Genomic DNA, 15090 nt, shown 5'->3' on the forward strand with positions numbered 1-15090 from the left:
GCTAGTGTTTTATCTATCGGAACAATGTTGCCATAGTGGACAGCAAACTTGTTGGGACAGAATAGTAGTGCACTCCATTTTGACTCCAGCGCATTAACAGTCAACACACAATGGAGACATTGATTGTTATGCCTGCGTAACAGGGATCATTGTGTTCACTTGAACTTGTTGTGACGTCACAGTCGGCAACGTAGCACTAAAGGTGGAGCTGATAGTCCACTAAGGAACTACAGTGTCAAGTGGTGGACTTTTATTAGTCCCTCTTAGTGCTTGTTCATCACGCTGTAAAACAAGCTGTCGCCTCGCTTTACTTTTTTCCCTCACCCCCATGCACCTGTTTGCCCTCTTCATGGTCGCCATCATCATCATCATCATCATCATCATGGTGGTGTTGCAGCACTTCCATGCTGTGCTGCTCAGCATGCTTAGCAGGGAAGGGAAGGCAAACATTGACAGGGCAAATCCATTGTGTCCTCCCCACTCAACATTTGACTTTCCCACAGTCTGTGCTGCTCCACATCACGATGGACACATTCTCCGCATCATTTTGTCCTCCTTGTTTCACTTAGGAGTTGACGTGCATCGCGGCAATAGGGTCGTCCCTCGCCACTTCACAGTTCCTATTTCCACTTTCACGGGTTTTCAAAAATACAGTATATGAATTCATAAATTATGCATTATGGCCCATAATTTGTCAAAGAATTTTATGGCGTTTTTTCTTTTTCTTTTTTTTTTTTGCCTAAATTAAGCATCTTCAAGCATAGAAATGGCTAAATGAACTGAAAATACACATACAGACATCCCTCGCTACTTCATGGTTGGAACATCGCTCCCTCACACCATCGCAGTTTTTCACAAATCAACCCATTGACTGGCAGCCATGTTCAGAGCAGAGCGCTCCATACTGCCAGAGTTTTGGGGCATTTTTGCTGAACTTTCAAGACCCACAGAATACTGAGTTTTAGGACTACATAAACATGTAGGGTTGAAACTATTGAAACTATCTAAAAAAACTTTAGACTCTCTTCTTTCATCAGGAAAAAAACAGTTTTGTTTCAAGCCTTGTTGGGTCTTTAGATACGTATTGGCGGTAGAACAAAGGGTAGTTTCAGCAAAAAACAGAGAAAACAAGCTTTTTTTGCAGAGAAGCAAATTCAAGCAGAGTGACGGTGGGGTCTGCTGAATCCCTGCTGCTGACCGATCCAGACGGCAGCCAATCGTCAGAAGAATCGGGGTCAGGTTCTGAGTCACCCGACTCGAACTGCTTCCGGTGTCGCGCCGCATGGCTCAGCAACGCTAACCACCAGCTTGTTGCTTCGGCTGCCATTGTCAACTGCATTTGTGTCTACGTCACCTACATCGCCCATGTCACCTCTATCTTTCACGATCGCATCACTACTAAAGACAGATCCACCGCCAGGCAAGCTCTGTGACAGTGTTAGCTGCCTCGATTTCTGCATGTGTTTCGCCATTTTCCTCTCTCAACCCACAATCCGTCTTCTTCATAGACAATCTTTCGCTGCTGCCCCCTACTGGGACAGGAATACATTGCCTACAAGTCAGAAATTCACACACAAGATGAATAAGACTTTGACCTGTAGCTCCCACTAAAAAAAGCAAAACACGTCAAAAGAGGTCGTTGGCAGTGAAAGAGTTAATCAATAAATAATTGCAGTTTCGTGGTTGACTATCGCTTATTTTTAGTCAAAAATATTGAAACACAAGTCAAATGTAATATTGGTCAGTAATGTTACATTGATGAGGCATTACCTTAACTTGCACTGCATTGAGTCAAAAAGTTCTCCTCCCATTCCGTGTGGAAGTGGTACGTATTTTGCTTCTTACTTTGTCCTTTTTCCCTACTCAGTTTCAAACCTTTTCTTGAGTTTAGAATACATAAATTGGAAGCTAACTAGTTAGCCCGGTAGCTTGCTGTGCTTAGAACGGCGGCCACCTATTATCTCTCTCGGAGATCCCGTAGCCTGTGCTTTAGAGTTGCATAATGTGGTGTAAGCAAAGATAGCAATAGTGCTAATCAAGTGACAAGCATCATAGTGATACTTTTTTTCCCCCCCAGTGCCATTGACCCACATTATGCTCGAGATACTACAACGAGGAACTTTTCCAATGCTAACGTGTGAGTTATTATGTCTTATCACTTTTCATGTCTACTATATTAGGTAATATGCATGTAAAGGTGACTATAGGGGTGCTATTTTATGTCTAGGGGGCTCTAATCATGTTGAAACCTGTATTTAAAATTTCATTGAACAGGTTTTCTATGCTCTAATATTCAGTATATTAATATTGAATTATACTTATTATACACGGTCGGGTCTGGAACCAATTCACCGTGATAAATGAGGGAATACGATATAGCGCTTGTTTTTTAATTGACTGTTTGGTCACTCAGATAGTCTGAGCGTTAACTGACTTTGTGGGAACACTTTGGGGAGGCCGAGCAAGGTCCATCAAGGTATGCTGGGAAGACCTAGACCTGCATGTAGCATCCATCTAGTTCTAAACCAATTAGTGGCCAAGAGGAAGTGTATTTTGTGTGCTGTAAAAACGTTGCTCCATCATAAAACTGAGGCCAGAGCTGTCAGTGTGAAGTGAAAGAAAGCAGGAATAGGATACATGATGTAGCGCTGGCTGACACAAGAATGCAACCGTGCGCGCGCACACACACACACACACACACACACACACACACACACAGACAGAGCTCCGAGTGTCGATGCGTTGAGATAAGGAGAGTTTCAAACACATTGCATGTGAGTCTCAGCACGAGGGAGGAAGAGCGGCTCATTCAGCCATCGTGGACTTGAGACGCGCCGCACGCTCCTTTTGCATCTGCTGTGACGGGACTTTCAATCAGCTTCCAAAACAAAAGCCAGGAGCACACAAGTTGGAGCCCTGATTAACATCTGCTCGGGCCTTTTATTCCAACCGTGCACCTGAGCATATCCGGAATTTGATTTATGTCTCTACAGGGAACATGGCAGGTCTGATAGTGCTTTACATTTTGTGTGTGTGTGTCAGGGAGAGTGAGAGAGAGAGAGAGAGTGTGTGGGGGGTACAAACACGTATGTCAGGCTGGAGTTGGAGAGAGGGATTACCGTGGATCCTTTGGGCATGGCGGTCTCATCTACAAGAAGGTAGAGGATGTTGAGGGCCACCAAAAGAACTGAGATTGTCTGTGGACAGAGTTGAAGACATTCAGTAAACAATATTATGCTGCTTCCATGCTAGATAGTGCTCGGTAGATGCTGGCTATTGTCGAGCATCCTAAACAGCGATTAAACACAAGGTGGTTCCAACCCAGACTCTGGGAAAAGCGGGAGAGTAGCACGTCATGAGTAAACAGCTCACTCACCGTTCCTGCCAACAGGATGAGCATCACCATGGGATACAACAAGTTCTTCTCCCAACCTGACGCTTGCTTTCTTCTCTCTGGAAGGTACGGCCACAACATTAGGCACACCCACACAATCCAAGACAAAAATAAACATTTAACGAGACATGCAGTGCATCTTTTCTATAGGATGTCATTAGCTTGTGCGGGAGTTGCATAACAAAGCATTTGAAAAGGTAATAATGACAGAATTCCTTCATGTTACTCATCGGTGGATAATGAATAAATTCAAGCTTCAGCCTGGGGCGTCACTGACAACACCAACATATCATATCATATCATAGTTGTGTGTAGCAAACACACTCTGCTCTCATCACAGCCACCCCCCTCAGCTATTTTCTTCAAAAATGAGCCTCTTCCTCTTTAATTAGCAGCAGTCATCATGATTACTTAATGGCCAGAAACTCTCATAAATGGTGGATAAAAAGAGGTGACGCTGGATGGATATACTGTATGTAGTGTCATGTCCTGTTTGCTCGTGGGCTCTGATGGACAGTGGCACGTGTAGTGATGTGTATGTGACGACCCGGTGGTCCCAGAATCCACTCAAATTCCAACCTTGTTAGTCCTCCTCCTCAAAGTGCAGCCGCCCTGCCTGCCCGACAAGTTTGCCAGCTGCACTTTATAAGCACCATCCTTCTAAATTAATGACATCACTAAAAGGCTCCCTACAACATAAAGTTAGCTTCTTGTCCAATATCCTAAGTGCCTATATGCCCCCCCTCAACCCCTACCCTGCTCCCCAAAAGCCTCAGGCCTCATTTATAATACCCTAAAATGGATGGAAAATTATCAGGCACTTCTGGTCCAAGTCCAAATGAAGAAATAAAAGCAGACGGGCTGAAAGGGACTGTCTGTCAGCAATATGTCATAAAGCTTCTTGGCGAGCATATTTAAATTCAATTCTTAAGACAAGACATGATGCAAATACTTACCCAGTTTATTTCTCATATTTCGGATACTGTCAAGTTCTTTACTGAGCTGGTGGACAAGGCCTCCTCTGGGGTACGTGCACATGGATGATCCTGGAGAACAACATATCATGATACCGTGTACATCTGACGGGACACTTTGTTCTACTACTCTTTACAGTAGGGGTGTAACGGTACACATACTATTTGTATGCAGATTTTTGGGCTCGGTGCGGAGGCGTACCAAGTTCTCACACGGTACACATTAAGTGTTGGGAAAGGAAGTGTAACGGCCTTGCGATATAGTCACACATTTCAAGCAGAAAATGGCAAAATGGATTCAAATTAACATTTTAAAAAGCTCCTGAGAAGAAGTAGGCATCCTTCTGCCTCAAGAGACAATGGTAGCACCCTGGGGCAGGACGCAAGCCTGGCCAGAGTGCAAGGAGACCATGTGCTGCCCATTCCTCTCGCCTCGCCAATGGTACGCTGAGCGTTAACCATTTGGAGCTGCTTTTGGCTGCAGGAGCAGGGTGGGTGAAGTTTCTTGGCCCAGGGACACAACGGCAGTGATTGGAAAAAAAAAATCCAACATCAAAATTGCTCTATGTTACTTTCTCTCCCGTTTGTATCAATGGCACTATCGCCTGTCCATTGTTGGCTTGCGTCGCAGCCATCATATGTGTTCCACAGCGGATGAAGATGTCAGCGTCGCAGCCATCTTCATCACATACACAACAATGGACAGGTGATATCGCACGTTGATACGAGAGAAAGTAACGATGAGCGATTTGTGAGGTCAGATATTTCCGAGAAGGCATTTTTGTGATGCACATGTATTACTCTTTTGAGCACATATTGTTTTGAGAAGCCAAACTCTTTACTTAAGTGGCTCCAGTAACTAACCGGAACTACGTTCCTCATCACCGAAATCCGACCAGAAGTGAGGTGTACGTCTCCGTTGATGCACTACACTGCTGATGGGGATGTAATACAACTTCATGTCAACAAATCCCAACTATCCCTTTAAAATTTTTGGAGTGCAAGCAGAAAATATAGGGGCGCACATCGAAATCAACTTGCAGAGTAAATATTCATTTTCACTTTATTACTGGTAAATACTTCAACAACAAATGGCAACTGTCTTCTCTAACCACCCTGTTTCTGTCCCTTGAATCACATACACCTTAAAATGAAATCACATCATGTGTGAATAATTATGCACAACAGTCATCACATGTCATGTGATGACTGTTGTGCACAATTATTACTCCTGCAATATTTACTGTAGACTAGAAATCACCAGCCTGTTATCACACCTAACAGCTTAATTATTATCATTATAATCATATGTTGACTTCCTACATAGTTTGATTTAAAACAGGGGTCCCAAACCAACAGGTCACGGCCCGGTTCGGCCCCGCCCGTGTAGCGGGACCGGGAGAACTTTTAGAACAAAGTTAACAGTAGCAGATCTTCACTCAAACAGTGTGGTCACTTATCATGAAATCCTGTGTTCTTCCTCGCAGTCGGAACTGGGCTTCCATGTGTTGTAATAACAGGCGTGTGGCACCGTTGTTTGTTGTTTTTTTAATTTATGTTGTGACCTTCTCTAGCAACTTGATTGCATTTATTTATATTTTGCTTGGTTTTGTTTTACTAAGAAAAGAGTTAATGTGTTGTGACTTGGGTTGCAGGATTACCCAAAGTAGACTGCATTATATTGATTTATTATTTATTTAGAAAGAATTCAGTTATTTATTTTAAATACATATGTTCCCCTTTCATCTTATTGGACTGTTTGACCCATGCCTAGATGGCATCACTATCTTAAAGCTGGATACGTGTTTATGTTAAACACACACTTAGACACACAACTAGTGTTTTGAAGAGAAGATATGATCATTATAATGGTAACGAGAGCAAGGTTGTTCATTGACTCTTTAAAAAAAGTAATTTAGCACGTCATAGCCACTTGTAGCTTCCCCGTGGGACAAAAACAAGCTCTCAACTAACCGCATTGCTTGTATGTAATAAAGACAAAATGTCACTGTGTTATAAAAAAAAAAAATAATCATATTTGGAGTCCAAAGACCGGACATTAGGCGGAAAACTACCTAGGTAGCTAGCTGCCGCCAGTGGAGCAGAGTGACAGCCAGGGCACAGTGTGCAAACAAAGATGCCAGAAAAGTCGAACGGCAACGAGATTGAAAGGCATCGATAGGCTAAGCCTGTGACAAGCTGTTGTCAATTGACTCCACATTTTACAGACTATTTTTCATTCTCACGGTAATAATTGACAAAGCGTGTCCCTTGTGGATGCGTACATGGTACATGCGTACATGCGCGCAGTTTGAAGCCATGAATATTGGCAGCACTTGTGGTCTTAACCGTTCAGCATGTTAAAGCATCCGCTCCTATAAAGCCATGTATGTAAACTAAATGTTGTAAAGCTGTTTATACAAAAGCCAAGCAGATTTATGTTTTGTGTTTTGTCCACTCAACGTACCCAAAATGAACCAAATGGGGACTTTAAAACCTGGGTGCGTACCAAACCATGATTATGACGTACCGTTACACCCCAAGTTAACAGTGTATATTCTTTTAACCTTGTTGGAAGACAAAAAAGCCATCCGTTGGTGCTGGCTTCAATCAAAAGTAGTCCCAGCACAAAAGAAAATGTCCTGAAGATGCTCATCCCCAAGGGAACTAATGTGTTATTTGTGTGCTTCACAAGTCATCCACGGTAGATGAATTGTTGATGTGACAGATATGATGTACGTAATAGCACATAAATCATGAGAAGCAGAAGAAACAAAGGACAGTATCATGACTTGATTGAAGCAGTAATGGAGCCTTGGCAGCACGTCAACAGCAGTATCAGAAGTGACGTCACCGCTGACTGAAGTTAAATATATCCTGCCTTCTCTTCTTCTGGCAGACTGAGTTACAGCGAGGCAGAGATGCTGAGTGAGGCTTGTGGCAGCCAGCAAAGCCACATACCCTCTCTAACCTTCCTTACAATGACGTCACTGGCAAATATGCAAAAGAGCACACTGAGACAACGGAGGCTCTGGCAAGGTCGTTGTGCCGCAGAGCATCTGGACACAAGTGCTGTTGTCTGCATGTCAGGGTCCTACAAGGACAACACTTTAGCAACGCAACACTATGTCCATGCACCCGAATTTCCACAACACTACCTGTTGAACTCGGTTCTTACAGTGATTGACTTGGGTACGATTCCACCTCCCTCTCCTGGCCCCGAAAGCCTGCGTTCCCACTGATCATTCAAGCCCGAACGGTTTGCTTGTCCCATCACCTCTATTCTGGAGTTTTACTGCAATTTCCCTGACTTTGGGGATTATTTCCAGTCTTTCTATTCAAGTCATTCTGGTAATTTATACTGTGGAAGGTGCCATTAATTACATGCAAGATGTAAATGGACGTGTATGTGCTGTGCATTCGACTTTCACATCATTTTGAGTCTTTGTATTCCATTTCTGTTGAACCGAAAGGCAACGCTCCCAATTTACCGGTTATCTACGTTCCTACCCTCACCTATGGTCATGAGCTTTTGGGCAATGACCGAAAGGACAAGATCGCGGGTACAAGCAGCCGAAATGAGTTTTCTGGCTGGGCCCATCAGGGATAAACTCGGAGTAGAACCTCTGCTCCTCCGCATTGTGGAGCCAGGTGAGGTGGCTCAGGCATCTGGTCAGGATGCCTCACGGACGTCTCCCTCGGGAGCACGTCCGACCGGTAGGAGGCCTCGGGGGAAGACCCTGGACACTTTGGAGAGACTATATCTCTCAACTGGTTTGGGAATGCCTTGGATAAGCGGAAGAAGATGGATGGATTCTATTTCTATTATGAATTATGTTGGTTATCAATGAGCTAATGCATTAGTCATTGTGTGTGACTCCACTACGTTGCGCATGTGCGTGCACATGTATTCATGCCGCACCCTAGACGACCTCTTCCAATCGTGCCAAAAGAGGCATAGCATGCTAGTTAAATAGCTAGCTAGCCGAATGTGTCGTGCTTTCGGTGTGAGCCCAGGCACAGTAAAATTGACCTAGTGTGTGTACGTCCTTAGACAGCCCAATACTATGGAGTTTCCTCATCTATAACCTTCATTATTCTTTCCATAAATCTAATGCAGAGGACACATGCCCCTCTTAGAGCACTGCTGTGGACTTTTGAGTCAACGTCAGTACTGACTTTGGTGTGTGTCCCATGAACTTTCCGTGAACTACAAGACGGCAAGAAAACCTCCACTGCTTTGAAGCTAGTGTGTGAGCATGTACACAATATGTACATAAACACCTTCAGGACTGACAATTCCCTGCTGAAGTCGCTCAGATGATGACCACAGTTCTCCTTTGTGCCCTTGAATACATGAAAGAGCTGCAGGCATGATCAGCAAGAGATTGCAATTATTCTGTCATTTAGCTGAAAGCGTGGAAGTGTGGAATGAGGCGCTCAGGTGACGCTCTATGGAGGAGGCCAGCGTAGTATTTAAAAACATGCGCTATCAGGGCCTGATCTGCCTTACCTCCCTGGTGTGAAAAGACTCTCGTCCTCTTCATTTGTACACTTGGTTGCATGCATGACTTAATATTAAAGTCAGTTTTGGAACGTGGCCCAAATACTTCCTGCTTCTTGACATTATTCAGTGTTAACAAGGAATTTGCGGGGGGGGGACATGAAAAGGAAATGCAGGCTAGGGGTAAAAACTTCCTCAGACTTTTGCTTGATAGCAAAGTCAAAGAGGGCAGAGCGGGCACGCCTTCTTTTAATTTCTGTATCAAAAAGTCAATCGGTGACTGCAGATGTGAGCCAAAAGTTCTTGTCAAAGATTCCTTTACATACCATTAGCCATTCTAGCCTGACATTAAATGCATCATTTTACCAGCGCTGAGAGTGTCTTTAAGGGAATGCGTCATCAAAATCTTCGCAAACATAAAGCACAGTCTTGTCATGGAGAGGCAGAGACATGTCCATGTCGAGTGTGTGTGTGTGTGTGTGTGTGTGTGTGTCTGCTAATTGATTCCAGTGTGGCTCCATCACACCCAATAGGGCCGTCAGACCTCACCCCTCCCTTTTAATGTGCCAACACATCTCCTACAGACATACCGTTTAATCTCCTCTGCAGGGCTTCCTCTTGCAAATGGATGCAGTAAATCTGCTCATCCAGGTCCTCCAGGATCTGAAGAGGACATGAAATGGGTTATAATTAGGCCCAAAGTGGGACTGGAGAGATGGCAGATGGAAGGATGAGTTGGTGACGTATTTGTAGTCCTCTGCTGGATGCATGAAGACCTGAGACCCACAGCTTTCAGACTCTCTCCTCACTGTTTTAAAGTTCTCCTTTAAGAATTGCATTCAAGTGGACAAGCATTTTTTGAAGTAACGTATATAATATCATTGTTGGGCTTGTTCAGAGGCGATATTTTTTCCAGATTGTATGACATTATGTACGGAACTTGAGTCCGTAGTGCTGATGAATGACTTACTGTTGGCTTCACGAGTAACTGGCCCATGACAGTGAACATCCGTGACAATCCCACAGGAGTGCACACTATGTAGAAGACAAATAGCACATTAGACAAACTGACACCACTCACTGCCTTCACCTGCACCACAACAGTCCGATTCTTGAAATAGGTTTGTCCCCATTTTTCACACTTCTATGTGAAGTACATCTCTAATTCCATCACCAAATGCTATGTGCCTCCTAAACACTAGGGGGACGATGTTGGTCATTTCGTCTTGTTTAGCTATGTGGGTAGAGGAAGACAATAATGGATAACAGATCTTATTTGTGCTTGTTAGCGTCTGAAAGTGAGTGAATGACTGCTTTGGTTTTTGTGGTTATGGTGATCCTCAAAAACAGAAAAAAATCACCAAGGTGATGGCTTGCTTTGATTATTTAACAACAAACTTTCCGCTACACAGAGAATGTTTGAGAATTGATGGATTACATGTCAATGACGACGTGTAAATTGTTGTATATGGACATTCCATTCTTACTTGGCTAATTAACGTATGAAGAAGCTGCTGCACCTTGTGAATGTTATTCTGACTCACTGAAATAGATGTATTCATACTTTTTAAGTTAACTACCAACCATTATTGTTGAGCAGGCAGGTTTATCCATACACTTTAAAAATATTGACTTCTTTCGGCGTATGTAGCTCTAATTCGTCTCCTTGTTGGTGTACACAGTCGTCCTCCCTGCGGCTTCTCTTCTTCGCTTGTGAATGTTATGTTGTTGATGCCGTTAGCGCTCCATGGAGACAGGTGCATGCTTAGGTAGCCCACTCTGGTGATCGATTTAAAGTCAAATACGATCGAAGTAAGGTGTTTACATGCGTTTTAAAGTCCTGCATTCAACCCAGTTCATGCAAGAATTAGGATATTTTTAGTGCATGTATGAGGAAACCACTGTTTTGACTACATACAATGTAAGTAGAAAGCTTACTCAGTAACAGCAGTCCTCCCATCAGAGAAATACAGGAGTACAAATACGGTAGGTAGAACTCCCAGAGGTCTGCAATGACAAATTCTTTGTTATTCATATAAATACACAAATAAAAAGAAAGAGAAATAAAACATTGTAATAGGGTTGCAACGATACAGAAAATTCACGTTTTAGTTCCATACTTTAGTGTCACGGTTCAACGGTTTGTTTATGTTTTTTTATACATAAACATTTTCACGCCTTTTTGTCTTGTATTTCATTTGATTCAACTCAAAAGTACAGCTTTTAAATTAAATGTATCCGGTGCACCTACAGTATAGCTGCCTAATTTTCTGCTGTGCATGCTTAGAACTTAGAACCATAGAAAACAAAAACGGCAGCATGTAAAAAAATAAATAATTTAAAATTCACTTCAGCATGGCAATAAATATAATTAAATATAATCCACCAATAGTTCTGTTCAAACTACAGTGTTCATTATTTCCACAGTTCATGTACACATCCAGTTTGCTATTCAACATTACAATTATAAAATTATTATAAAATAAACAAAAACACGTATCGAAATGACAATAAAGCTGAAGTCAAGGCAACACATAAAAAATTTAAGCATCAGAAGATTTTTTTCCCAACTCATCATAAAATAATGGCAACAATAAAAACAAGTGTAGAAAAATAGATTTCCTTTGTTTTATTGTGAGGTTTCTCGAAAAGCGCTTTTCTATCAAATGTATTATTGTTTATTATTAATTTACACTTTTTTGTACATTTTGCATGGAACCAGCTACAAATCCAATCCTTTTTATTGTATGTTTATGTATCTTATAGCTGAGTTATTTTATCCAGAATTTGGATAACATACATGCCGCCTGCGGAGATTTGATGTCATGCGACGTTTGTGACTTGGGTTACAGTATTGTTCGATTCCTAGTCGTATTCAATCAAGACCACTACACCACACGGTTCGATACAGATACGTGTATTGTTGCACCCCTACATTCTGTATAGATAAAAAGTTTTTAAAAAAAAGTTCATACCGTAGAGCGACTCCATGCTGGCAGCATCATTGTCAATGAGCGCTGATGCCACCCACACGATACCCAGGATGAGCAGAGCCAGCAAGAAGAGCATCACAAAGGTCTCTAGAATGCGCGCTTTAATGCCCTGGGAGACAATTTAAGAAGTGCAATCAGTATGATGCAGAGTATTTGCAAAGTCTTGCCACAGATCATAAAAGCTCACATCAGATGTCATGTTTTCATTTGCCTTGACATGCCTCTTCCTCTCATCCAGCCACACGTTCTCAGCACACAAACATGACATAAACGCTCCCACGGACGCCTGCGTAAAACAGCTCTTTTATACACACATATTGCGCTCTATAAAGCGGCTCTAAGGGCCGCTGGCATAGGTGAAATGAAAAAAGAAGGGGGGCATGAAAGCCGGCCGGGTCAGCTACTGTCTTCGATCAAGAGCAGGCCTCCCATCTGGGGCCGATTAGGAGCTCCTCTAGCACCGCTGTATCCTGGGTCGCGCAGACGAGAGGCTTTTGGGGTAATTTGGGTTTTCCGGGTCACAAACTGCTGAGTGGTTAATAAAGTGGCCCTCTACCTGTTCACACAGTTTCCATTCCCCCCACTGCTGGAGAGCCAGGCTGTCTAGCACGGCAAGATAGATAGGCGCTGGTGTAGACATGTCAGCTAGGCGGCCAGGCGCACGCTAACAAGGGCGCTCTGCATAAATTGGCTGCACATGAGCAATTTGTTAGCAGCTAACAGAGATGGCAGTGCGGGCGCTGTTCAGCGTTCGCCAACAGGTACACAAAGGGGGTCTCCCTTTGAAAGTTGCCCCTGCTAATCAGGAGCTAGCCTTTAAAGAGTGCAAATGGTTTAAATTGTGCAAACTCAATCAGACAGGCTGTTTTTCTTCTTAAATGTATGGAAATCACCTGCACCCTCCACAATGCAAACTGCAGACCTCCAACAAGGCCAAACAGCCAAACGGTGCGCCTTCATAAACACACACTCCTGCAAACAGTAGTGACTTGCCGGTGCGAGGATTTGTCATTTCACAGTTTGGATAAGCCTCTCACCTCAGCTCTGCTTTGACAGTGAAAGCCTCAGTGAGAGCATTTTCTAGAGCCAGCAGCCAGGAAGGCGGGCAGGTTGTGGAGTGCCCCAATGTGGCCAAGCTGGACACTGCACTCACTTGACAGGCAACATTAGAGGGGTGAGCGAGGGAAGCGGGCCGTTTGAGACCTAAGCAGGCATGAAATTAGCCTCAAGAGATTTCATGGATTTAAATAAGCATAATAACTCAGGAAACCACTGGCAGCGTCCATGCAGATCTACACACACAGAGCTGACACAAGAGATGAACTTGGCCTTGTGCTGATTTGCGCAACCAAGCGCCTCACAGGGCGGAGTGCAGTGTAAATGCAAAAGGAGGACATGGAGAGCGACTGGCGGAGGAAAGGAGTCGGCGTCTGAGCGCATCTGTCTCCCAGGAGAGGATCGAGGAGAGGTGAGAGAGAGGAATGCTTTCAGGGACCGCAACCACGTCCCACACGCGCTCTCTTAAGGATGCACCAGGACAGGAAGGAGCCACAGGGAGGCCGGTGGCCGCTCAAGCGCACCGCTCCACCTTAAGAGAGCTGGCCATGCCATGCTGAAGGTGTATTCCCTTTAGATAGGCCTCTCAATCATTTATAAGCCTCAAAACATTAGCCATTCACATCATTTAGGGCAAAGGCAATGTTGTCTATGCTACTATCAGCCCTACGTTTAAGCTCCAAGTAGCCTCTTTTATTCTTATCAGCAACTCAACTCTGTGCTTTTGTTCTCACCAGAAAAAAAAAGGTTTATAAATAGGCAGGTCCAATGAAGACGTCACCCATCAAAAGAATACTGTCAAGCGGTGAAGGCTGGCAGCAGAAAGAGAATAAAAAAAGCAAAGGAAGTTTCTATTCTTGCCATTCTAATTGTGTAGCTGGCGCTAAATATAGCAGCTCTGAAATATTCAGCATCCCCCGATCCTCGCAGTGACATCGAGCGAGGGGCTGGTTAGCAGCCGCTCCGCTTGTACACCAGCGGAATAACTTCCAAGAAAAGTGTGTATGGATCAGAGCAACAGCAAAGTAAAATTGGATAACAGAAGCATGATCTGACATGGACAAGAGACGAAATGTCAGTGTTGTCCACACAACAGAAGACAGTTCAGCTTCCAAATTCCTGCCATCAATCCTTAGCGGGTCAGCAGGAGGAGATCATCCCACGGACCGTCCTTCTGCTGGCTGTCAGAGGCGTGTGGAACAAGGGCCAAGAGTGTAAGTGAGGGAGGGGGGGGCTAAAGACATGCCAGATGCCTGAGGACCTTATTAGCGCATCGTTCAAGCTGAGGGCCGCGCTACAATGACCGTGTGGGAGACGCAAAGCAGAGGACACGGATGCTAGCCTGTAAAAAGCCGTGCAATGGACTTCTAAAGCCTCTTAATAAGACTTCTCAAAAACCACGCCAGCGCATGGAAAATGATCGGCACCACGTCGTATTGTTCAAACATGACCGCTGAAAACAAGTCCGGCCGAAGTGACCGCAGCTTGTTCTGATTACAAGTAGCTGTAAGGGCGAGAAGCGTGAGAGAACCAACATCCATGTTTCTTTTCATCAACAAACATGATGAAGACACACCTCATCATCAATCAATCAATCACCAGAGCCATTAGTTGCTTCAGTGCACGAAGCAAGGTCCATGTAGACATGCTGGGATGACTTTGGTGTGGAAGAACTAGAACAGGTCCAACATTAGTGACCTCTGACCTCACCAACGGACTCAAAGAAGTGGAAGCTGGAAAGACGCCTTCACTTCCTGTAGGTGTCCTTCCAGGGTTGCATTCTGTATAATCAATGACATCTTGATTTAAAGCGGCCACAGGACGCTCCAGCAAAACTCACTCATTCAAGGAGGAAGGAAAAAAAACCTGAGCAACTCGCTTGTTCTTTTTTCCAAGACCTCCAAGCTCAAGCTAATATGTTACCATGGCAACCAACATTGTAACGGACAGCTTTAGGGAGACATTGTGACCTTAAAGAAAGGTATGTAAACACCACTTTATATTCCCGGCCGGCCCTGACGAAAGAAGGCCTGGGAAAAATGTCTGCATGTTCAGGAGATTTGAAATAAATATCCAGGCCCCCATTGTGGAGCGCCAACAAAGACCAGTATCTTAGTAACACCACGCCAGACGTTTTCTTGCCCCCACCCCTCCCTCCACAATAAACAC

General features: G+C 44.0%; 1 protein-coding gene across 4 annotated transcripts in view; it reads right to left on the minus strand.

Annotated features, from left to right (window-relative positions):
* Nucleotides 1-15090, minus strand: part of lmbr1 (limb development membrane protein 1) — a 33745-nt gene that overhangs the window by 8576 nt on the left and 10079 nt on the right. For all 4 annotated transcript variants that reach the window (XM_054765229.1, XM_054765228.1, XM_054765230.1 and 1 more), the window contains 7 exons: nucleotides 11848-11974; nucleotides 10811-10879; nucleotides 9843-9907; nucleotides 9463-9535; nucleotides 4351-4440; nucleotides 3377-3453; nucleotides 3120-3197 (listed from right to left, as the gene is read on the minus strand). In XM_054765229.1, the coding sequence (XP_054621204.1) occupies nucleotides 3120-3197; nucleotides 3377-3453; nucleotides 4351-4440; nucleotides 9463-9535; nucleotides 9843-9907; nucleotides 10811-10879; nucleotides 11848-11974 (579 nt within the window). The remainder of the gene's footprint in view (nucleotides 1-3119; nucleotides 3198-3376; nucleotides 3454-4350; nucleotides 4441-9462; nucleotides 9536-9842; nucleotides 9908-10810; nucleotides 10880-11847; nucleotides 11975-15090) is intronic.

The sequence above is a fragment of the Dunckerocampus dactyliophorus genome, chromosome 21, assembly GCF_027744805.1.
Source record: "Dunckerocampus dactyliophorus isolate RoL2022-P2 chromosome 21, RoL_Ddac_1.1, whole genome shotgun sequence".
Lineage (NCBI taxonomy): Eukaryota > Metazoa > Chordata > Actinopteri > Syngnathiformes > Syngnathidae > Dunckerocampus > Dunckerocampus dactyliophorus.